Here is a 23683-nt window from a genome sequence, read left to right on the forward strand (position 1 = left end):
CACACACCTCTCCACTATCCTGGGTGCTCATGCTCATGCGTGCATGTGCATAAATACACACACACACACACACTGTCCTGGTGCTCATGCTCGCACACCTCCCCCCCACTGTCCTGGGCACTCATGCTCGTGCACGCGTGCACGTACATGCACACACACACACTTTCCTGGGCACTCCTGCTTGCACACGCACACACCCACTGTCTTGGGCACTTACACTCACACACGCACCCCTGCCATCCTGGGCGCTCTTCTCCGTGAGAGTCTGAAGCTTGCACCAGAGGCTAATCCCGCTGGTGAGTTTGGACCTGGGGTTTGCCTCCGATGCTTCCTCCAGCATTTTCTGGGCGACAGCGAGACCTGGCTTCCCCACCTTCTCCCGGTGTGCCATCCGCAGTTTTCTGCAAGAGGGAGATTAAAGATCATGACATTCATGGGGTTGTTTGGGGATCACTTGAAGTCAGGACATGAAGATGAGTCCACACACAGTGAAGCCCTTTGGTGCTACAAGCTGCGCTCATGCCGGCTCCTGCCCCAGGGATGTAGAGGTGGGACGAGACCCGGGCTGCCACCCCCCTGGGCCATGGGGCTGACTGACTTCCCGGGAAGGTTGGCCGAGTGCAGCCTGGGAGAGAGGCCGGTGGTCCCATCTCACTGTCCTCCCGTGAGGGCCGCCGGTGAGCATAAGAATGAGATCACAGGGTGAACATGCTGGAAAGGGCTGCAGGATGTCCTGGAAGGAGATGAAACAGAAGCTGGTGTGGACGTGGCTCCCGTTTGAGGAGCTGTTTGAGGCCACAGTGGCCACTCACGGTGTTTAAATGCCTTTGTAAAAAAAATGCCCGATTAAACAAATTCTCAGCACCTCCTTGCAGAGGCCCCCTTGCAGAATTTAGCTGTCACAGTCTGCGTCCCGATTTGTATTTGGTTGGCGTGGATTTATCTCATCCTCTAAAGTGCCTTGGGAGGAAGCGCCGTGTGCTGAGGGGAAGGCCTGCCCTGGTGGCCGTGTGGCCTCCAGCGGGCAGGTCCTCTCTGGGCCTCGTCCCCCTCCTCCTCAGTGAGGCCGAGGGCATCCCATCCCACAGCCTCTGATTCCGTTTTCTTTACTGCTGGCACCTGGGAGGTTGCGCTCTCATGTGAGGGTGTCCAGCCTCCTGCTAATAGCTGGCAACTCCCGACAGGTGGGCTGCCTGCCATCATCCCCTGGCAGGTGCAAAGCAGCCCTGGGCCTTGGTGCCCAGGCTTCCCCTTCTGCTTTGCCACTCAGGTGGGTGTGTCCTGTGAAAAGATGTGGAGTTGGGGGTCTCCGATTCCAGCGCTCGCCTGCTTCGCCTCCCTGGCTCCAGTCTCCTTTCTGCAGGGAGGGGTGGGGCCGGACAGCCCTGAGGTCCTTGCAGAGCTGAGGTCCGGGAGGGTGGCCCTGGCGTGCACATATCTCACTTGGTAGGCAGTCCGTGGCCCTTCCATAGGACACGGGGCCATCAAGGTGGACTTGAGGCCTCCGCTCCATGGGCCGTTAGGGTAGAGCAGAAGGCCCAGGGGACTGCGGAACAGGAGTTGCTTTCCTTTATCCCCATGTGGCCATACACCAGAGTTTAGTTGGGGACCTTGCAGGTTGCTAAGCACCCCGACTGCCACCTGGCAACGTCAGGCATATGGGACATCCACCAGCACATACCTAGTGCCGGGCACAAACTACAGAATCATGAGCTTTTCTGGATCTCACGCTCAGAGTTAGCTTCCCAGGGAGCGGAACACGGTTGACGGAAGGAGGAAGGACAGGAGGGCACAGAGGCCGCCCTTCCTTTAGACCACGTTCCGTTAGGTGGGGTCCGCCTGTCCTGGTCAGGCAAGAGAGGGCTGCCTTCTGTCCCCACCCTTCAGAGGTGAAGAGGGAGAGTGCAGGGCTGACTGTGCAGGGTTGAGTTTAGGTCAGAAAACCAGCCCCTGGCCCCAGTGAGGCCCAACGAGCCAGGCCATCTTTATCCCAGGCGCCCGAGGGAGTGTGGCTCAGGCTGCCACTGGGGTGGGGGGGTCTTCTGCTTGGCTCCTGGGGGGATAACGCAGGACAGGACCGTCCCTTCACCCTGCCTTTCCTTTTACGTAAACCCAATGCCCAGAGTCACCGTGACCAAGGGAAGGCGTGCCTTCTTCCTGCTGGCGTCTTTCCCTAGGCGCGTGAGCATGAGCATGTCTTGGAGGGAAGACCCACCCTTTACCATGAGAGTCACAGACTTCTCTCCTGGGAGCTCCCGAGCTTGGGGTTCTGGCGCGCTGCCATTTCGTAAGCTCGGCCGTTTCTTGTCTTCTTGATGTCCCTCCTCGCTGACCTCTGCCCATGCCGGCTTCCCTGTTCCCTTCGAGGCCTTTCGCTGTGAGAGTAAGGCATAGAATGACCTCGCCCCTGAGCCCTGCTCTCATAAGAGGCTGGTGGGGAATAGGGAGGTCAGGGCAGGAGAGAGACAGACACACAGAGACTGAGTGGGAAGAGCAGAGAGATCAGCCGCCTCTCGCCCTGGGGTTGGGCTTCTGTTGTCCGTCCTGACTGTTGTCCTGGCAACAGTGAGATTGGGGTGGGGACCCGTCTCCTGGGGAGCCGCTAGAGGAGAGGAGGCTGGCATGGAGCGGGAGGAACGTGGTCCCACCACCATAGCAGCTCTGCCGCGTGCTGCTTGGTAGCCCACAGCCAGGCTCTCATGCTCCTGGCACCTGATGGTNGCCACAGAGGACCCCTTCCCCCCGACATCAGCCAAGAGGTACACTTGCTGTCTGCATTTCCTCACACACCCGCTCTGAATATAGCTGATATTTTTAAGTTTTATTTTTTTAGCCTTGAACATATCTTGGCTTGAGAAAAGCCAGAAGGCGAATTTCCTGTGGCGTGAGGTAGGCATCCGTGCTTCTGTTGGTTCTGACCCCCCACTTCTTGGATTTCACAGAATGTTCCTCATTCTAGCATTTCAGGACTTAGCAGAACAAATCCACATTTTAGATACTGCAGGAGACGAGCTCATGGAGGACAGGCTGTTCTAAAGCCATGGAGGGTTCCTGGCCGTGGGAGGACATCTGTGTCAGGTAGACCCCGGTCCCTGGTGGCGACGACAGCATTGCAGATGGCACTGTGTGTGGGCGGCGTGGCTTCTGAGCTGGGGTCCTGCTGGGCCCTGGAGGGTTGTAGCCCTGGTCACATCCTGCCCTGGCACTTTTTTTTTTTTTAATTTTTGAGACAGAGGCAGAGCACGAATGGGGGAGGGGCAGAGAGAGGGAGACACAGAATCTGAGCTGTCAGCACAGAGCCCGACACGGGACTTGAAACCACGAACCGTGAGATCATGACCTGAACCGAAGTCGGACGCTTAACCGACTGATCCACCCAGGCACCCCTTCCCCGGCACTTTTATCCCCAGTTTTAGTGTCTACTGTCCACGACCAGTGTGGCCGGGGCTACTGAGCGTCCCCGCCATTCTCTGGCTATGGGACCGATGTCTTGTTTAGTAATGGCATAGTTACCTTGTGTCAAGCCCTGGGGCTGTGTTTTTACTGGATTATCTAATTTAATCATCACAACAAACCCAGAGAAGAGTTGGCCCACATTCCCTCCTGGCCAGGGCTTCTGTTCGGTTCTGTTTACTAGGCGTTCAGTTGTGTAATCTCTGGACATCTGGTTTGCGGGCATTGGCTTTGTTTGACCTGCCCAGAGTTTTAAAAATTTCTAATACTTAAAGATTTGGACATTCTATATAAACACTTGCATTTCTGACCATCTTGGAAAGATTAAAGCGCTGACAACACAGGGCTCAGGAGTAAGACTTGCATTCACGTCCTCACCAGGCCACTTACTTGCCAGGTTTCCTTGAGCCAATCACCCATGCCCTCTGACCCCATTTCTTTGTGAAAGGGGATTGGAATAAGATTGTTAAAAGATCTAAGGGAGAGCATTCCACAGATATTTGGGGCATTCTTCTAGGCACTAGGGATGCAATTGTAAGCAGAACAGATTCCAGTGGGAGAGAGAGATATTAAATAAGCATATGCTATTATAAGGTAGGACAGTGGCAGGCAAAGCTGGAGAAGGAACATAGGATTTGCTTGGGGTGAAGGAAGGTTGCTATTTAATATCATGTGGCCAGAGAATCCTTTATGATAACGTGAGATTTGAGCAGAGACGTGAAGTCTGGGCATGAGCCATGCCGTGTTCCACAGAGAGGGAGCAGTAAGTGCATAGGCCCTGAGGTGCGTTCACAGGACATCATGGCAGCAGGTGAAGGTGGATTTGAAGTAAGGGGAAGAGAGGTAGGAGGTAAGGCAGGGAGGTGATGGGAGCCAGGTCCTGTAGGAAAACCCTGAAGGACATGGGAGACATCGGAAGGTTGTAGGTTTTAAATGGATCAGTGTGGCTGCTGGTGGAGAAGAGACAGCAGTGGAAGTAGGGAGACCAGTTAGAAGCTATGTAGTAATTTAGGGAGAGAGGATAGTGGCTCAGACCAGGACAGAAGTGATAAGGAAAAAAATTCTGGGTGTTTTTTGAAGGCAGAGCCAACAGACTTCACTGCTGAGTGGCACGGGAGATGGGAGAGTGGGCGTCCATGATGGCTGTCAGGATTTAGCCGGGAGGCATTGGAAGGGCAGTGTGGCTCTTTACAGAGATGGGAGGATGGTGAGAGGAGTGGGTTCGGTGGGGGGTGGGGAGTCAGCTGAGTTAGAGATATCTCCCAGGCATCCAGGAAGATTGTCGTCCTGTGCGCTAAACACGTGCCTGGCGGGCTGGAAGGGCTGTGCCTGCGTTTGCTGGCTCCTGCTGGGCCCTCCAGGGGCCAGGGTGGTGGGCCCCGTAGGACAGCGCCTCATGCCGGGAGCTCAGTGAAAGCTGGCAACCAGGCAGCACCTGGGGAACTCTTTTATCATTTCTCCTCAAAGACAATAGGAGGTGATCCTGCTGTCCGGTTCCATACATGAGTCCCAGACCTGCCCACCCTCTCCTCTGCCCCAGAGGCTCTCAGGGCCTTCCAGAAGCCAGCCGGAAGGGGCACAAGGAGAGAAGCACCCAGTAGGAATGTCAGTTTCTGTAGTGACAGCTGCAGCGTGCCAGCCAGCCCCTCTGTGTCCTGGCGTGCGCCTATGGGAATGTGATGCCACGTGCCCAGATTGCAGAAGCAACATGGGATGGTGTGGCCCAGAAGATCTGGCTCGGGCACAGCGGGGAGTCTGCAGTCCTGCAGTTCCCTAAATATGCAGCGGGAGAGCAGCTGTGAACCAGCGCAAAGTGCATGGTGCAGAGCCTGCGTCAGGGCCTGGGGAAGGTGTGGGGTGTGGGGTGGGGAAGGGGGCGGGTGGTCAGCACCTGCCCTCGGAGGCTCAGAGAAGTGTGTTCAGAGTTGGATTTAATAAGATGGATGGCTTTTCGGGAAGCGGGGTGGGTGCTGGCCAGTATGCGGTGGGGAGAATGGAGTCCTGATGCGTGCATTAGGGCAGAGGTGGATTAGCGAAGGCTGAGCGGGGAGCCAGAGGGAGTCCTCCCTGGACTGCAGTGGCTCATCCCTTGTATGGGAGAGACCAGAGTCAACAGCCCTGGGGTGGGAGGAGTCAGGACCCTGGCCAGCACCGGGGTGGGGGGAGTCAGGACCCTGGCCAGCACTAGGGTGGGGCCAGAGGGGAGGTCCAAAGGGAAGAGGAAGGTGGGCTCTGTGTTTGGGAAAAGCACCAACAAGATTTATTGCGCCCCTGGGAGGAGGCAGAAGGTGTGAAGCCAAACCACCAGCAACCCTCACAGGTGAGGAGTGGCTTTGGAACCTTCATGCCCAGGGTTGGTTGAGCTGTTGCTTCCGGGTCAAGGATGGAAGCGGATACTGAGCTCTTAACCATGGATCACAGATGTGGTCGTACATCAACATGGCACTGTAGGCAGCAACTCTCTGTCCCCCAGGGTTGGCACGGAAGCTGTACTTACTTGCTACAGTGTTCTAGAGCTGCGCTGTCTGATGTGGTAGCCACTAGGCACATGTGGTTATTTAAGTTAATTAAAATTTAAAATTAAAAAGGTTGGACTGGCCACTTTCCATGTGCTCCACAGCTACAAGTGACTAGTGGCTCCCATACAGGTCACAAAGCATTTCTTGGCAGAAAGTTCTGACAGTGCTGTGCTAGAGGGTGATGGCTCGCCCCTTGGGCCACATCTCCTCGTTGACAGCTCAGCATCTCAACAAATCTCCGAGGAGCACCTGCCCTGTACAGCCGAGGGCTAGGCGAGGGCTGCGGATTCCACACACACAGCTGTCTTTGCACCTAAAGAGCTCTCTCCTGACACTGCAGTCACCTTGGCCTGCACCATGGCCCCCATCTCTTGAGAGGAGGCAGGACTCCAGGCAAGTGGCCGAAGTCCCATGGTTCGGTCCCCACTAGCAGGGTAGGAGTTCTGGGCTGCCCCTGGCTCTGTGCAGTTTCTGTACTGTTCCAGATGACACGCCCTGGTGGTGACGCATTAGTCTGGCTCCCACAGTGCCGGGATTAAGTATGGCCCTGCCTGCTGCTTGGAGCAACATCTTGAGAGGCCCTAGGGATGCCGGCTCAGAGCCTGCTTTCACATTGGAGGGTCTTATTGAAAGAGATGCCGGACTTTGAGTGCCACAGGCCATGCCTCCCTGTGAATTCCCACGCCCTTGGCAGAAGACAGCATGGCACTCCCACCTCCTGAGACCAGTCACTCCCAGGTCATCTGACTGCCCTCACCAACCAAGCTCTTGGGAATACTGTTCACCTTTGACCTGGCCAGCATTTAGCTGTGGGACTTGCAGAGATGACCAGAGACTGTTCTTCGAGTGAGTGAGGTTGTGACCATGTCTTTTGGATGGAGCAGCATGTGTGGGTCCCTAGTCTAGATGGTGGCTGCCTGCCCCAGGCACAGCTCTGGAGTTTTCCAGAATTTACGTGTTGTGGTCCTTTGCCCTTGCATTAGGGAGACGTGAGCTGTTTGGGCTCTGATGTCCCAGGGCTAGCCGGCCTGGGTGGGCACTGTTGGAGCCCATGGGCCTGTTTTGGCTTTCAAGTGGTCCGGAAGCTCCAAGAATCTGGAGAAATCAGGCCGAGAACAGATGTGTTTGTGGACAGCTGTACATCTGCTCATAGCCTGTGATGGGTTGTAGTGACGTGTGTGTACACACAGCACACGTGTAGGACACGTGTGGGCATACGCAAGGACACACCATGCAGACTTCACACGCTTGCTTCATGCGGACCCCACACACACCCATCCGGCCGCCTGGGCGCTGCTGAGTTCTCTCTCCACTGAAGTCTCTCTCCCTCCCGCTGCCCCTTTACAAGAATGTTGCAGAAACCTAGCTTCTCATCAGCCAGGCTCGCATGTCCAAATCCCTGCTGGCCGCCTTGCCGTAATGAACTCCTGAATGCCTATCAGGGCCCCTGGGAGTGGCTCAGGCCTCCTGCCTCTGTCTCGGTCCGGAGCCAGCACGAAGGCGCGGCCTGGCGTGAGTCACCTCGAGGGGGAGGAGGCAGCTCGATCGGTTCCTTCTCAGAGGCTGGTGGAGGCCACGCTGACCGCCCTGGTCAGGGGCTCACGGCTCACCTGAGCAGCGCAGCAAATACCTGTTTACAGACCCTCGGCCCAGGCCCAGGATACCTGCTGCGCCCCGGCCAGCACCCCCCCGCCCCCAGGCTGCACGCCACCCAGGGTGGCCTCGGGTGCTTCTCCCCAGGATCTGGGTACTATTTTTGCTCTACTCAGAGCGCCCACTAGAGACTTTCCAGGCTTGTTCTTTCTTTTGCATCATTTGGTTCTTTTCCCAGAGAGGGTCAAGGCCTTGACTTTGTGTGTATTTTTAGGATCAGCATCAAAGCACTGCAGGACTGGAGAGAGGCCGTGTGAGGCGGCTTACCGCCTTCTCCATCTCTCCAAGCAGAGCCATGTCACAGGGCCACTGGCCTGGACTTGGAGAGTCCAGTGGATCCCTGTCCCCGGGGCCCGTCTTCCATCCTGCGGCTGACTCCCTTCTCACCCAGTGTCTGGGGCAGGAGCTCACTAGCTCTCAGGGTGGTGCATTCTTTGATCGAGCTGCTTGGACTCTTAGAACATTCTTTCTGTTGTGGAAGCAATGGTCTGTTCCCCCCAGCTTTCCATCACTGGCTTCCTCCGGCGGGGCCTCCAGAGCAAGCGTCCTCCCTTTCCCACACAGCTGCTGTCCTCGGATGTGAAGGTCGCTCTGTGTCACTGCAGAGCCCTCTCTTCTCTGGCCAGTTCCCAGCCCCTCAGCTCACCTTTGATGCCTGGCCTCAGGCCACTGCACCCTGCGGTCCCTCCTCAGTGAGGGCCTGGGCGAACGGTTCCCTTGGGGACACTTCCTCCCCGGGTGCTCCAGTGGCCCTTCCAGACTTTAATGTGGTCATGAGTTGCCTGAGGGTAGCTGGGCCTCAGGTGATGCTGAGGCTGCCGCTCCAAAGCCCAGACTGGGCTGTGGGTCCTAAAGTCCCGAGGGGTGGCTCTGCTGACCAGGGACCCACCACAGATTTCTCCTCTGGGCAGCAGTGCCCAACGCCAAGTTTCCCACATTAACCACGTGTTCTTGGGCCCTTTGCAGTTGGGTGGCATCACACTGTGCATAGCAGAGGCCTTCTGGAGCTGACATAGCTGGCCTCTGTCACAGATTTGGGGTGGCTCAGCGTCTCTGGGCCCTCACATTTGGCCTTGTTGGTATGCTCAGGGTCCACTGCCCGTCACTGAGACGGCCTCACAGCACTGGCCCCTGTCTCGTGCCCTCAGCCAGTGGGGGGCGGGGGAGGACACTCTGAGGCTGAGGGAGATCACTGAGGCCTGCCCAGGGTCTGTCATGGAAACCCGGAGTCCACCTCAGCAGCACCCACCTCCTCTCCCCTGTTGACCCATCGGAAGGAATTCCAGCAGCCACCACTAGCCCACCTGCACTCCCTGAGCCCCACAGGTGGTCTGGGGTGCTGCCAGCCCCATGCGGAGGCACCCATGGACGTCTCAGCTCGGTCCCCTTCTGCAAGGAGTAGCCACGTATCCTAACACAGCTCCACAAGCACCAGGCCCCACAGAACGTTCCAGCAAGCTCACCCCTGGGTTTCTAGAGTAGCGTTGTCAGGTCCTCGCTAAGGAAGATTTGGGCACCTCTTGTTCCTCCACATTTGTAGCAGAACAGCGTCCGGTGTGGGTGGGAGAATTGGTGTGTGAAAAGCACATCCCTTGGTGTAGAAGAAAATACCACCCGTTCTTTTGTCAGAGAGCCTTGAGTTCAGTTCTGGGTCTGTCACTAAGTCTGAGGAACCTGGGATAAGCCACTCAGCCCCTCCATGCCGTGGTTGGGTCCCCTGCAAAAGGGAGGCAGTGTTATACACGTGTAAAAATCCAGGGCAGATGAGAAAGTCTTAGCAGAAAGAGGGACAATTTTGACAGGGGTCGGTAGTGTCCATTTGCCCGGTGAGTTGTGGTATTTGAGAACTACAGAAAGAAACCAGCCCAGGGTGATTGGTCCGTCACTGGGCTCCCTGAGAGGGCCTCTGCCTCCTCCCCGTTGTGCTGTGGGGAAGGGGGCCATCCCTGGCCATCAGTCTCCTCCCTCAGCTCACATCTAAGCAGACATGGGGGGTCCGGAACCTGCCCCCTGGACTTGCAGGAACCTTCCCTGTCTAAGAAATCTGGTCATTACAGACAAGCTGGGGTCAGGGTCACAGCTGGTGGCAACAGGAAGTTTTGTGTTTATTCCCGGTTTAAAAAGTATTTTGAAAAAGCAGCAGCAGCAGTAAAACCATATAGCAGTTTTGAAAAACATTTCGAGTTTTCTCTGAATTCCGTGCACTGGATCAAATTACCCTTCTCCATATCATGTAGACTCTGCCGCCTTGACTCGGGGCAGGTCTGTGCACACGTGGGTCTGTGTGTCTTTTTCTATTGCCATTTTCTTCTCGTATGATCACTTCTGAAGTTCCGTAATCTTCCATCTGAAGGATGTGTCCCGGTTAAATGAGCCTCTGGCTGAGCATTTGGGCCACTTAGTCTTTTCCATGAGTGTAAGTGAGGGTGCAATGGAATTCTTGCACACACATCTTTTTACTTTTCTTGGATTATTTCCGTTGGAAGAATTCCCAGGAGAGCCATTAATGGGTCAGAGGCTCAGAACATTCTTATGGCTTCTGAAATATATAGTAGTTACTATTTTAGGAAGAGCGGGCTCTGCCTCTATGCTGGGGAGGCTAAGCCACGTCCCCCAGCTGCTCTGGGTGGTCCTGCACCCGTGAAGACGTCTGGCTGTGGTTTCAGAGAAAGTGGGACCATGGTCAGGGGCATGGGACACCTCACAGGGCTAGTCTGCCTCCAGGGGAGCCCCGAGAGGCTCTTCCGGAGCAACAGGGTCTGGGAGGGCAGGGGAGGCTTCACCGCGCCGGTGATGGCTGCTGGGGTGGCCAGGCTGGTTGGCTGGGAGCCCAGGATGGCACTGTGACTTTCCCAGCCCTTGACGTCCCACGCCCCCTGCCGGCTCACACACCTGAGTGGCCTCTTCCCCGGGCTGGGGGGTGCCCCCCATACTCCTCACACATCTGCCTCTTCCTCCCCTTAGCGAGTACCTGCGTGGACACCTGGTGGGGTGTAGGGGTGAGAAGGAGAGGTGGGGGAGGAGGGAGAGAAAGGCTGAGACATGCATGGAAGCCCAGACCCTTGTTCATATCTCTTATCATTGTGCCTGGACCAGACAGAGCCCCTAGGCCTGGCCAAGTGATGCCAAGGACTTTTTGCTCACTTAGGTGCCCCATGAGGACTCTTACCCTGCAAGAGGTGGCCAACTTCAAAGCCCAAAGGGAGTTTAGGCCTCGTCTTCCTGCGATCCCTGCTTTCCCCACACCCTCAGTAACACGCCACCTAAGCTGACAGAAGAGCTGTGATACACTGAACACTTGCTGTGTGTGGGCACCGTTCTTAGTGCCTTGGGCTCAGGGTCACTTCGTCCTCCTCTCCCAACGAGGAAAGCAAGGCACAGGGGAGTTAGCAGTGGCCTGCTGTCACACAGTGACTTAGTGGCAGTGCAAGGAACTGAGTGAGCTCGGCCGTGGGGCCCAAAGCCCACGCTCTTAACCGCCACACCCTCCGGTCCCTGCCGGCCTCGCACAGACCAGCGCCTGGCACTCGGGTCTGGGCTGGGACCCTGGGATTCCTGCCCCAGCACTCGCTGCCACCTCCCAGCCGCCTCCCCCCACCCCCAGGCTTCCTTGAGCGCCTGCAGGACCCCAGGTCTCTCTGGCTTTTCTCGAAAATCCTCCTGGAGGCTCATGCCCTTCCTAAGCTGAGCACTTTCTCCAAAGTGCCTGGGTTTAGTTCGGTTTTGGAAGCCCCTTGCCACACACGGGCCAGGTGTGCCCGGGTGCAAGGTCCGGGAGGCCCCATTGCTGCTTCCTGGGCTCAGGTGGGGGTTCTAACACCAGGCTTATTTTGGCTTCTCATTCCCCTGTGATGATGTTGCTCGAGAGGCTTGTAGCCGCGGGGGAGACAGCTGTGGAAACAGAAGAATGTGGTGATCGCCCTAAATGCCAGGCATGTCGGGCTGAGGGGGCCTCGCCTCCTAACAACGGCGTGACTTCCCACAGGAGGCCTGATTCTCCCCACGGAAATGGGGATAAGTGACAAGGACCTTCCTGTGGTGCGATGGGTGAGCGGGCGGGGGCTCTGGTCCCAGGCTCTCCAGGAGCAGAAGGGACGGGGCTGTCCTGCAGCCGAGCTGACTTCTCCCGGAGGAAGTGAGGCCCCAGCCGTCTGGCTTCTGGGGGGCCAGGGGCCTGGACTCCAGGGAGCCTTTTAGCTGCCCCCCCCTCCCCCGCCCCTGGAGGAGAGGAGCAGAACCTCCCCACCTTCGTTCTCCTGCCTCAGAGAAGGTGTGTTTAAAATACAGGTAGTGCTGGGCTCTCTGGCCTCAGGGCCCGCTGACCACAACGGAGAACAGGAGCCGGGGGGCCCCTCACCCTGCCCAGGCCCCTGGTGAGGGGCGAGGTCCCCCACTCTTGTACCCACCCGGCTGGCGTCCCTGCCAAGCCCCTGCTCCTTTGGGGTCTGGCAGCACGCGGACGGGCCCCGGGCAGCGGCCGTGGTTTAGCACCCAGGTGGCTCGGGCAGCGGCCCTCCCCCGCCGCCCGCCTTCCTCCTCCCTGTCCGTGCGCCGAGACAGGCACGCAGCCTGCTCTCGGAACCGCTCCACCACCGGGCTCGGACCCTGCCGAGCCTCGGTCCCCAGTCTTGTCTCTGTCCCCTCCCGTACTTCTCTCGCTTGCCGCGCCCCCCAGGCCTCCGCTCAGCCTCACTGCAGCCACACTTCCCGCCTCCCTCCTGCAAACCCCAGCCTGAGCTGTGACCTCAGGTTTCTCCCATCGTCACCTGGCCCCCATCCTGGGGCACAGGGCTCCCAGCTCTGGCTTCACCCCCTCGCGCCTCTTCCCAGGGACTGTCTCCTGTCCCCCTTTCCCTGTGCTCAGCCCACGAGCCAGCTCGGCGTCTGTCTGCCGTGCGCCCCAGATCTGCCCTGGTTCTCCCTCGCCTCTCTCTCCTCCTCTGTTGCTTACGTCAGAGACCGCACCTTCCGCCCAGGGGCCCAACCACGGGCCTGTCCCGCCTGCTTGGGGCAAGCCATCCCCCAGCCCCGCTTTGCCCAGATGACTGCTCACTGGTCACCCGGCCCGCCTCCCGTGTCACAGCCCTCGGCCCTGGTCCCTCTCCGCAGCTTTCAGGAAGGGGCTCCCCGTTCCTTGCCTGGCACACGAGGCCTTCAGGATGTGAACCAGGGGTCAGCAGACGTTTTCTGGAAGGGGCCAGAAAAGCCCTTTCGGTTTTGCAGCAACCCGACTCTGTCGGAGCAAGGAAGCAGCCACAGGTGACGTGGGGTGGGGGTGGGGGCCCACAGGACTTCATCTGCGAGCCGCAGCAGCCTGGTCTGGCCTGCAGGTGGCAGTGTGTGGACCCCCATCCAGACCTAGCCATGGGGCTATGGAGTGCCTGGTCCTGCCCCCGCGGGAACCCCCTCAGGTCCCGGGTCTCTGTCCCCCGATTGCCCCCAACACCCCCAGCTGACTCTGACACCTTGCGTCTTGTTAACTGTCTCCCTTGTCTTGGTACTTACCGTACCCCACTGCGGTGGGCACACTCGCCCGCCCCCCCATGAGACCCTCAGCCCCGTAGGGCAGAGACGCCTCGTCTTGTGGCATCGGCCCGCTGCAGCCTGCTGCCTGGCGCCTAGCGGGTCTTCAGTCACGCTCAGTCAGAATTCTCGGGCGATCGCGCTGTGCAAGGTGGGGCGGGTGACCCAGGTCCTGACCTTGGGGGCTCCCAGTGCGGGGGACAATGGTCCACATAGGAACTGTCCCCTTCCCTGTGGCACTGAGGACACTCGGAACCAAGCATGGGTTCCTTCCTGGGTTTCTGACTCCCGTCAGGGCCCTGAAGGTGCGCAGTCACGACCCCGAGCCTGTTGCCCTGGGCCTCGGGCTGCTTCCCAGTGTGGGGCCTGCGCTGTAAGGCCCCTGTGGAGGGTCAGCTGGTTCCTGGCTGACGTGTGTCACCGGGATCGGGGTGTTTCTTCCCAGAAGTACCCAAACCTGCCCCTGGAAGGGTGCAGACCAGACCCCGCTTCTCCACTAACCCTCTTCCCCTCCTCCCAGGAGAACCTTATGCTTTCCATCCTGCCCAAGCACGTGGCTGACGAGATGCTGAAGGACATGAAGAAGGACGAGAGCCAAAAAGACCAGCAGCAGTTCAACACCATGTACATGTACCGCCACGAGAACGTCAGGTGCGCCGGCCTGTGGGCCTGGGCCCCAAGTGCAGCACAGACTCGAGAGACTTCCCCCAGGGACTAGAAGCTAGGCCGTGGCTGCAGTGTGAGCCTCGGCCCCTGTGGGAGCAGTCTTGCGGACAGATGCCAGGCCGAGCCAGCTAGGCCACGGGGTCGGACCCCCTCATTGTACACGTCACCCAGAGTGGGGAGGTGATGTCTGTGAGGTCCCCCGGCCGTCCAGGATAGCACTGGGGCTAGCAGCTGTGTTCCTACCGGGAGAGGGGACTTCATCCTGGGGCCAGGAGCAGGCAGCCTCGGGGAGGGAGGCCCACGAGGAGAAACTCAACGTCAGAGCCCCAAATTCGCCCAGAAGTGCCAGGGTCTCGCTGCTTTGGGGTCGAGCCCCCCCCCCCGCCCCGCCCCCATGGTCCTGGGGCAGGAGCTGGCGGCCGAGCTGGCACGCTGTCTGGAGCCTCACAGCGGCGCCCTCCCTCCCCTCACAGCATCCTCTTTGCGGACATCGTGGGCTTCACGCAGCTGTCTTCCGCCTGCAGCGCCCAGGAGCTCGTGAAGCTGCTCAACGAGCTCTTCGCCCGCTTTGACAAGCTGGCGGCCGTGAGTGCCCGGCCCCCCTGGGCTGCCAGGGCGGGGGCTCCCCCCGCAGGTGCGCGTGCTCGGCCCCCTGCCCGCCCTCTGTGCCCCACAGCACACCCTGTTCTTTCAGAAATACCACCAGCTGCGGATTAAGATCCTGGGCGACTGCTACTACTGCATCTGCGGCCTGCCTGACTACCGGGAAGACCATGCCGTCTGCTCCATCCTCATGGGGCTCGCCATGGTGGAGGCCATCTCGTGAGTGGGGGCCCCTGGGGGAGGGGGGAGGGACTGCGGGAGGGGGGGCTTGGCGCACCCCAGGCCCCCACGTCCTGTGCGTGCTGTGTTGGCCCCGGGCAGCTCAGTCCCCGGCTCTGGGAAGTGGGGACGTGGCTCACCTCCCTTGCCGGCTGAGAGGCTGGAAGCCTGGGCCTCCGAGGGGCCCAGCCTGCGTCCACTGTTGTTTCCTGGAGCCGTGGCAGTCATGGTGAAGGCTGTCACACCTCCTCACACTGGTTAGGAGTCCCCCCCCCCAGGCGCCCCGTCCCTTCTCTCCATGTTTTCTCGCTGTGAACCTCCAGGCCCATCTCAGGTCAGAAAGTCCCCGTGTGGCAGTGATGCGAGGCGGCAGAGGTGGGACCAGAGCCCTGGACTCTGCTCTGGGCTCCCAGCCGGGGCGCCTGCCTCCACCCCTGGGAGCTGGGAGGACCCTGCCCTCTTCCCCCTCTCCCTCCGCATCACTGCCACATTGCAGGTGGCCTGGGGGCCCTAGCAGGCAGGCCCTGACTGGGATCAGGCCTCAGGAGGGAACAGGGCTCCTTGCTGAGGTTCCCCCCAACCCCCCAAGTAGGGTGGAGGCCAGGGGGTGACACCTTGCCACCAGAGGGCGCTTTTGCATTGGAGCTCCTGGCTTGGAGCATCTCTGACATCGGCCTTAGAAACAAATGATGTGCTGGCGGTGTGGGGGAGGGGGCAGGTCAGTATCAGTCACCTCCACTTTTCTGCTGCACATGGGTGCCTGGCACGGTGCTGGCACAGGTAGACGCGGGGAGGTAGCACCTGTTACTCTGTTTCCTGCCTGCACCCCATCACGCTGGCTTGGAGTGTGAGCCTGGGCCCAGGCCAACCTGCTGGACCCCTGGCCGCAGGTCACTCAGCTCCTATGCAGTCAGAGAGCTGTGGGGTACCCAGCAGTCCCCTCTGCCTGGGGCAAGAACGCCCGTGCAGGATTCTTCCTGAAGGGCACAGAGGGCTGGCCACCTCGCTGCGGCCATGCTTGACCCTCCTTTCCGTGTGTGCCTGGCAGGTACGTGCGGGAGAAGACGAAGACTGGGGTGGACATGCGTGTCGGGGTGCACACGGGCACCGTGCTGGGGGGCGTTCTGGGCCAGAAGCGCTGGCAGTATGACGTGTGGTCCACTGACGTCACTGTGGCCAACAAGATGGAGGCCGGTGGCATCCCCGGGTGAGCAAGCATCTCCTTCCCAGGGGGCGGGCGTGGGAGCTGAGGGAGGGGACTGTCCGTCCCTCGCGCCTGGGGCTCAGCCCGGAGACACCCAGGAGCAGTGTTCTTCCTCGGGCACCTGCCTCCTTGCCCTGCACCCAGCTGCCTCCTGCCTGGGCCTCTGCAGCAGAGTCCTCGTCCCCTTCCTCTCCTTGAGGGGCCACAGACGGCAGCACGGCCGTGGCTGCTTCGAAGTCTCCCCACGGGGCCCTGAGCTAGAGGAACGGGCCCTGAGGCGGTGCACACCAGCTCGAGCCCCTTCACACCGTCAGCCAGTCAGGCGGACAGGCCCAGGACGCAGAGGGACCTTCCCCGCCCGGGTCAGGGAGTGGCCCTCGTCAGGGTTTTCCCCCTCAGTGGTGACTCTCCCGAAACGGGTAGCTCCCCCCTGAAAGCAGGTGGGAGCCATGTGAGGTGCGTAGCAGCAGGAGCTCACCAAGAGCCCAGAGCGGCCTTGTACGTTCCTAACCGGGCTCGGTGCTCGGGGCAGCCTGAGCACGTGTGCTTCCTGTTGCCTGGATGTAGCGCCGAAGCCCAGAGGGGCGGGAGCCGCACGGCCCACACAGCCCAGTTAGCGCCGGGGCGCCCCCTGCCGGGGGGCTCTGGTGGCACACACCTCCCCACCTCCTCGGGAGCCGTGGGCCTCGGGTGGCCCGGCCGTCCGCTGACGGTCCCGGGCGTTTTGCTGCCGTCCAGACGCGTGCACATCTCCCAGAGCACCTTGGACTGCCTAAAGGGCGAGTTCGACGTGGAGCCGGGTGACGGGGGCAGCCGCTGTGAGTACCTGGACGAGAAGGGCATCGAGACCTACCTCATCATCGCGTCCAAGCCAGAGGTGAAGAAAACAGCCGCGCAGCACGGCCTCGATGGCCTGGTGAGTCCCCTGCCTGCCCCAGACAGGACACGGAAAGGCGGGGTTCGGGAAGCAGGGCCTGGGGAAGAGCGGGCGGGGTCATGGGGGCACCCTCGCAGGGGGAAGTGGGCTCCTGGGGGAGTGGCGCATGTGGCTCCCGGCAAGCTGATGGTAAGTAGCACATCAGAGGGGAGGTGCCCGGAGATGTGTGGCAGTCAGGACAACAGCTGGCTAGGGAAGGGCTCCCTGCGTTGGGGAGGTGGTCAGAGCCATGGGAGAGATGTGGGCGCCCAGGGACAGAGTTCGCGGAGCGGGTGAGGATGTCAGGGGCCAGCAGTGAGGTCGGCTTGGCCACGGAGGAGAACTGGGCTGGGAAGGTTTGCTGGGTGGGAAATGAGAAGAGAACGGGATGGAAGCAGTGAGGCCGTCCTGCCGCCCCGGCCTCTGTGCTGATTTCCTGCATCTCATCAGACCCAGTGCCCTCAGCAGCTGCCCCAGGCTTTTCGCGCCCATCACCAGCCTCCTGGTGTCTGGTTAGAAGCCACCAGTGTCTGCTGCAGAAATTGAGCCGTCTGTCCTCCTCTGCTGAGCCTGGAAGTGATTTTACTCCTCACAGCTTTGCACCTAAACACCCCACCAGTCGTGGGTGTTTAACAGTTTAAGGGTTTGGTGCTTCCAGAGGTGGCAGGTTGAGACGATCCCATGGCTGAGGCTTTGTCTCGTGATGCCTAAGGCAGGGCTTGAGCTGGTCTGGTGAGGTTTCACGACCCTTGTGAAGTCTCGAAAGAAAACTAGACACCTTCTCCCCTCCCCCAAGGGTATGTGATGACTAGCAAATCAAACAGAACATTCATCTGTTAAATCGCATTGCGACCACTATTTAGTGAGTACTTCTGTTTCTCCGTTATTTCCCATAATCCTCAAGACAGCCCTGTGAGAAGGGGGCTGCAGTCATACCCAGTTTACAGAGGAGGAAACTGAGGCCCAGAACTTTGCGTAAGTTGCAGATCTAGTGGGGGGCATAGCAGGGCCCTGCTCCCAACCTGCCAACCACCCCGAGACCCAGAAATGTGGGGCCCCCCATGTGAAGGAGTTCACACGGACTCGGCCCTGGGAGGGATACACAGTAGGCACCACCTCACTCCCAAGGAATTTTAAATCCCACCCGGTGCCAGTCTTAAAGCAAAGGACGGTTCAAGCTATTTTGCTCTGCATGTGAAGTCTGAGCTACAATTAAATGCTCCAAGGAACTCAGAAAACTAGGAAGCTGTTTTTTCAGAAAATTAGGAACTAAGACTTAACCTTGCCAACAGAATTAACAAGTTCATTCATATTTGGAAGAGTGCTACGTGGGGAACTTTAATATATTCACTGGAACAAATTAAAATGTATCTTCAAAGCTGTTCTATAAGACAGTAATTGACGATAATTTAAGAAATCAGCTACTTTTGTAAGGAGGTAGGAAGTTTGTAACTTCTGGCATATACAATTCTTAATAAATTGAGAGATGTTATTCCTTTCAAAAATTACCCACAAATTTGGTTTCACCAGGGGCCACCTTGAAGTCACAAAGCAGTAAATACGTCTTTTGGGACAGTACTCATTCTGGTCGGTTCTAATCTTGTATTTCATTTTGCTTCTTTCGATAAGCCTTGTGTGGTGTGTCCTTTGACTCAGGGGTGGTCCTCGGCCCCTGATGCTCCTCTGAGGGTGCAGATGAGGGGCCTGGGGGGCCTGGGCAGAGCCCCATCTCTCTGCCGCTGTTGTCCTTGAGCCATTATGCAACTTGCAAATGAGAGAAAAGTTGAGTCTGTGGTTGTGTCGCTTCAAACAGCAGCTCCAAAGCTCTGAGCGAGTGGAAAGGGCCCGTGCCGAGGACGCTGCCACACAGCACGGAGCTCAGGCGTTGGTGGTCGGGAGCACACAGTCTTCTTTTTAAGTCCACCATCGCACGAGAGAGCCGCGCTGTTTCCGGTGGAAACATGAACGGTGTTCTCTTTTTAACACTTCTTTCCATGACATTTTAGGACGAAACATACATTTCTTTTTTTTTTTTTTAATGTTTTATTTATTTCTAGGAGAGAGAGAGACAGCGTGAGCAGGGGAGGGTCAGAGAGAGAGGGAGTCACAGACTGAAACAGGCTCCAGGCTCTGAGCTGGCAGTCAGCACAGAGCCCAACGCGGGGCTCGAACCCATGATCCGCGAGATCACGACCTAAGCGAAAGTCGGACGCTTAACCGACTAAACCACCCAGGCGCCCCGAAACATACATTTCTTGAAGTAGAAGTCTGGGTTCAGGTTTCTGCACGTGGAAAGCTTTTACCCCCACTCACCACCTACCACCTGCCACCCGCCCCTGGAGGGCACCCTCCCCACCCGGCTCTGTAACCACCTTTGGGTTTATTCATTTGAAAGACAGGACTGTGATAGGTCACAGTTGTAACCTCATCCCTGTAATTATTAGCGAGGCTGGACGCTTACCATGGTTGTCCGCCAGGTGTTTTCTTCTGTTGCCTGTGCTTTGTGTGGCCTCTGAGGGCCCTGTCCCCTCTCTGCTCTGTAGGGCTCTTTGCTTATTAGAGAAGTGAGCCCCGGCTCACGCGGCAGTCAGCAAGCATCGGCTGGGCGTCCGCCGCATGCCGGCGCTGCTGCGACTCGGGGAACTCGAGCCTTCAGCTGTGGTCGGGAACCCACGCCTCCTGTGTCCTCTGCACGGCGGTGTGGCTCGTGCAGATGGCCACTGTTCAGGAAGTCACCATTGGTGCACGCGGATAAGGCGATGTTCACCTGCTCCACCGTCACGGGGGCAGAAGCCGTAGCACGTGGACAGTGTGGGGGGTGCCGCGTGGGATGTGGGGGGACAGCGGGAAGAAGGGAGGAAGCTGGTGAGAGGTGCTCTTTGGGAAGTCACAGGGGCAAACACAGTTCTGTTTGCAGAAATCTGTCCCCGTGGTTTATCTGGATAAAGTGACAGGGAGGGGAGTGAGGAGAACCCTCGCGATGAGTCCTTCCCGGGTGTTAAAAAGCTTCCAGATCTCCCCTTGTTGTCAGACCCGCCCCGTCTCGCTGTCTCACATGCCATCTCTGACGGCGCCCAGGGTTCCACCTCGGCCCCAGCTGTGCCTGCCCTCGCCCCGTGGCCCCTGTAAGTGTCCACCTGCACAGACATGGGGCAGCTCGGTCCCCAGGTCGGAGGCCCAGCGCCTGCCAGTCCCTCCGCCCTCCCATCTCCATCAGCGACAAGTTCATTCTTTCAACAGCTCAGGCACGTGCTCGAGCCCTCTCTTCACGGCGGCCCTGACCTCCCGGCCAGTGCTCAGGCTTCTCCCTCTTCCCGGGGGCCTCCGTCCGCACAGAGCCACGTGACTCGCTCCTTCAGGCCTTCCGTGACCTCCTCCTCACTGTCCCACTCCCCGGCGACCCCGTGCCCCTTTCCTGCTTGATGTCTCCCCAGAGCACGTACGCCCTTCTTACGCACTGCAGTGACTTTACTTACTTCCCTGTTGTCTGCCTTTCCTCAGTGGAGCATGAGCCGTCCCAGCCAGGACATGCTGTGTCTCCCCAGAAGTGAGAGCAGTCCCTGTCACCGAGCAGGGACTCCGTAGGCACTTGTTGGCCTGTGTTACAGTGTTTAACGTACTCTGTCAAGGAAAAGCACTTAATCACTGGGGACACGGGCTTGTGGAGTTTATTCAGACTTTCGGAAGACATTCGACAGGCTCTCCACCAAAAAAGCCTCTGTGAATCACTGTGTCAAGTTACTGTTTTAGAAATAGGAGTTGGAACAGTAGGGTCTTTGTCTTTGAATAATTTTACTCGTAGAAAAAAATACCAGGAAAGTGCAGCAGCATTTTACACTTCACGTTCTAGAGGAAGAGTCCAACAGTGATATTTCTGTCTACAGGCTTCTAAACTCTAGTGGGAAGATTCCAGGCTGATAGTAAGTAGGCCAACCAGGTCTGCCGGGGCCGGTAGGCGGCTGTGACCGGTGTGTCCAGTGCCCCTGACGGCCACTTCTTTCCGCCGCAGGCCCTGCCGAATGGCGCGCCGGCTTCCTCAAAGCCCAGCTCTCCCGCCCTCATTGAGACCAAGGAGCCCAACGGAAGCATCCACACCAGTGGCTCCACCTCGGAGGGGGCCGAGGAGCAGGAGGCCCAGGTGTGTGGGCCGAGGCCCGGGCTGTGGGCAAGGTGTGGCGCAGGGGGAGGTTGCTGCGGGGGTGGGAGACCGGCCTGGGCTCTTTCCTTTTTACCAGTGTCACCTTGGGCGTCACCTCCTGCCCTGGTTCTGCTGTCTTCTCTGTAGTTACTGGGGTGAAGGGGGGCATGTCCCAGGAGGTGCTCCCCTCGGAGGCCTTGTCTACCTCCTCTGTCCCGGAATCCTGTGGCTTTGAGGGCAGTGAGGACGTCCATGGAAGATTCCGTATGGTCCAACTGTGACTGTTCTGGAAGCGAGACTTCAGGGTGGGCCCACCTCTCTGGCGAGGTCCAGATTCCACAAGTGCCATGAACAGACGGTGCAAGGGGTGGTTTGCTGAGGAATTAACCTGCTTTCCCCCCTGAGGACAGGGTCCATCTTGGGACAGCATCCCATGCCCACTCAGTGATAAAGGCAGGTCTTGGGAGACGGGGGTCTCTGCCTTGCTCAGGCGAGCCTGTCGGCAGCACCCCCATTCTCACTGCTGGGGGGTAGGGGTCGGGGGGCGGACATACTGCCCCGGCACCTGAGATGAGGGGGCCGCAGAGCAAGAGGGGAGACAGAGCTGAAAGTTCACGGAGGTTTTCGGGATCACCGTGACATTCGGCAACTTTTCTCTGTCGTGATCTCCTTGATAGAGTGTGGAAATGTAGACCCTTCGTACCTCGTTAACAAGGACGCAGACCCTTTCAGCGGCCTGTGATCTTTCTGTCCTCACGATTAGCCACGCTCCCCAGTGTACACTTCAGGGACAGAGGTTCTCGGTGCTGGAATAGACCTTCCGCGTTGTTTTACAGAGGTGAAGGCTGGAGCTGGGGAACATGAGTGACATGGGATCAGATTGTCAGCCAGTGGCACGCCCGAGCTGAGGACCGGGCTGTGGACCGGGCTGTCTTGGTTCTGGCTTCCAGATGCTCTTGGACCCACACAGACAGCTCTAATGGGCCCGGTCTCAGTTACCATTTGGGTCGATGGCCGTGTGATCACAGTCTGGACTCATACTTTTGGAGCTGTTGTTTTTCCTCTGTGACGGGGAGTTAAAATGGTAGAAGTAACCCAACCCCACCACCCCACTCATGACAAGGTGCTCCTTCTTCTCCCAGCACTTTCCCCCTCAGAACTTCCACCCTCCCCTAAGGAACCGGACGTACACACCTTAATGCCCTAGGGTTGGGGGTCATCCCGTCCCCGGGGACGCCAATGTGCATGGCTGTGTGGCCCCCCTCCTCGTAGTGGCCCCAGCAGTGGTCTAACATCCCCGGGTGTCTTCCTCGGGGCCAGCGGCTGCTGCCCCATGTGCTGCACTTAGTGCCTGGTCACTGCAGAGCCAGGGGGCCTGAGCTTGGGTCCAGGCCCAAGCCAGACGGAGCCGGTGGGGGCATGGGGAAGACTTCCTGTAAAGTGGTGCCTAGAGCCAAGAGCTTAGTCCTCCTGAGTGTGATCCCTTCTGCCCCCCATCCCCTCTTCCTCTCCTCCCACCCCATGCACTGCCTTGCAGGCGGACAACCCCTCGTTCCCCAACCCGCGCCGGAGGCTGCGCCTTCAGGACCTGGCTGATCGGGTGGTGGACGCCTCTGAGGACGAGCATGAGCTCAACCAGCTACTTAACGAGGCCCTGCTTGAGCGAGAGTCTGCCCAGGTGTAAGTGGCTTCTCTGCACATACCTTGTAGGCTCTAACTTGGGCTTCAGGAAGTTAGCCGTCTCCAGTGGGGTCCCTTCCTGTCAGGCCAAGGCAGATGTGACATCTGTGTTTTGTGGGGCCGTGTTTCCACTGCAGAGTGAAGAAGAGAAACACCTTCCTTCTTTCCATGCGGTTCATGGACCCCGAGATGGAAACCCGCTACTCCGTGGAGAAGGAGAAGCAGAGTGGGGCCGCCTTTAGCTGCTCCTGCGTCGTCCTGCTCTGTACGGCCCTGGTGGAGATACTCATCGACCCCTGGTGAGGAGGGCCTAGTAGGAGCTGGGAGGCCAGGAAAGGGCGAAGGTGATGACCTACCGAGGCCAGAGGCGTAAAGGGTGTGGGTGCATCACTTGGAGCCTGACGTCTTGCCTCAGTGGAACAGCCCCAGCTGATCTCAGGCCCAGGTGTTGCTGGGACTGGACCCCCTTCCTTCTCTCTCCTCTGGGGATCCAAACAGCACTAGCCTCAAAACCAGGACGGAGAGAGCTAAGGGGCAGAGAGGGGTTGCGGAGGGTGGAGGTGTTGGCTGCGCGGGCCTGAGTGGTCTTGGGACAAGGAGACAGAAGATGGGGACACTCTTCAACCTGTCATCAAGGCAGATCTGGCTTCCTGTTCTTGCCTCATCTTAGCAGGTGGATTTTAAGCTCTGGGCACAAACGGATAGAGCTCTGCACACGGCAGCAGGTCCCCTGGGGCAGGGGGGTCTTCTGGAGTCCTTGCCCCAACTGTTGAGGCCCAAGTAACGGACAGCAGCCCCCGCTCCCCGTGGCCCATCAGCAGCTCCCTCCTGCACAGGGTTCCCCCTCTGAAGGGAGGCGGGGTGGAGCCCTGTCCCAGCTATAGTTGGGGGAACCGTTAGGAGCCTTGGACTTAGCCGCAGGTTTAGACACGGCCTCGCTGCCTATCAGTTGTATGGCTGTGTCTCTAAGGTTCCCGAAGCATCCGGTTACTCGCCGGTAAAGCCAAAGATGACGATGGTAATAACACTTTGAAGATCATAATGCGCCCTCCTAACTCGCAGGGTTGTTGTAAGGAGCCAATCCGTTCATTCGCCGCACAGGTATTTAC

The 23683-nt window shown here is 58.7% G+C and overlaps 1 protein-coding gene across 1 annotated transcript in view; it reads left to right on the top strand.

The window, feature by feature from the left end:
- ADCY3 (adenylate cyclase 3) overlaps positions 1 to 23683 on the top strand; it is an 89272-nt gene that overhangs the window by 54384 nt on the left and 11205 nt on the right. Inside the window, exons 4-11 of the mRNA XM_077774041.1 lie at positions 13669 to 13799; positions 14288 to 14399; positions 14509 to 14636; positions 15685 to 15843; positions 16579 to 16756; positions 20766 to 20894; positions 22432 to 22574; positions 22712 to 22873. Coding sequence (XP_077630167.1) covers positions 13669 to 13799; positions 14288 to 14399; positions 14509 to 14636; positions 15685 to 15843; positions 16579 to 16756; positions 20766 to 20894; positions 22432 to 22574; positions 22712 to 22873 — 1142 coding nt within the window. The remainder of the gene's footprint in view (positions 1 to 13668; positions 13800 to 14287; positions 14400 to 14508; positions 14637 to 15684; positions 15844 to 16578; positions 16757 to 20765; positions 20895 to 22431; positions 22575 to 22711; positions 22874 to 23683) is intronic.

Source organism: Crocuta crocuta, unplaced genomic scaffold, assembly GCF_008692635.1.
Source record: "Crocuta crocuta isolate KB4526 unplaced genomic scaffold, BGI_CrCroc_1.0 scaffold246, whole genome shotgun sequence".
NCBI lineage: Eukaryota > Metazoa > Chordata > Mammalia > Carnivora > Hyaenidae > Crocuta > Crocuta crocuta.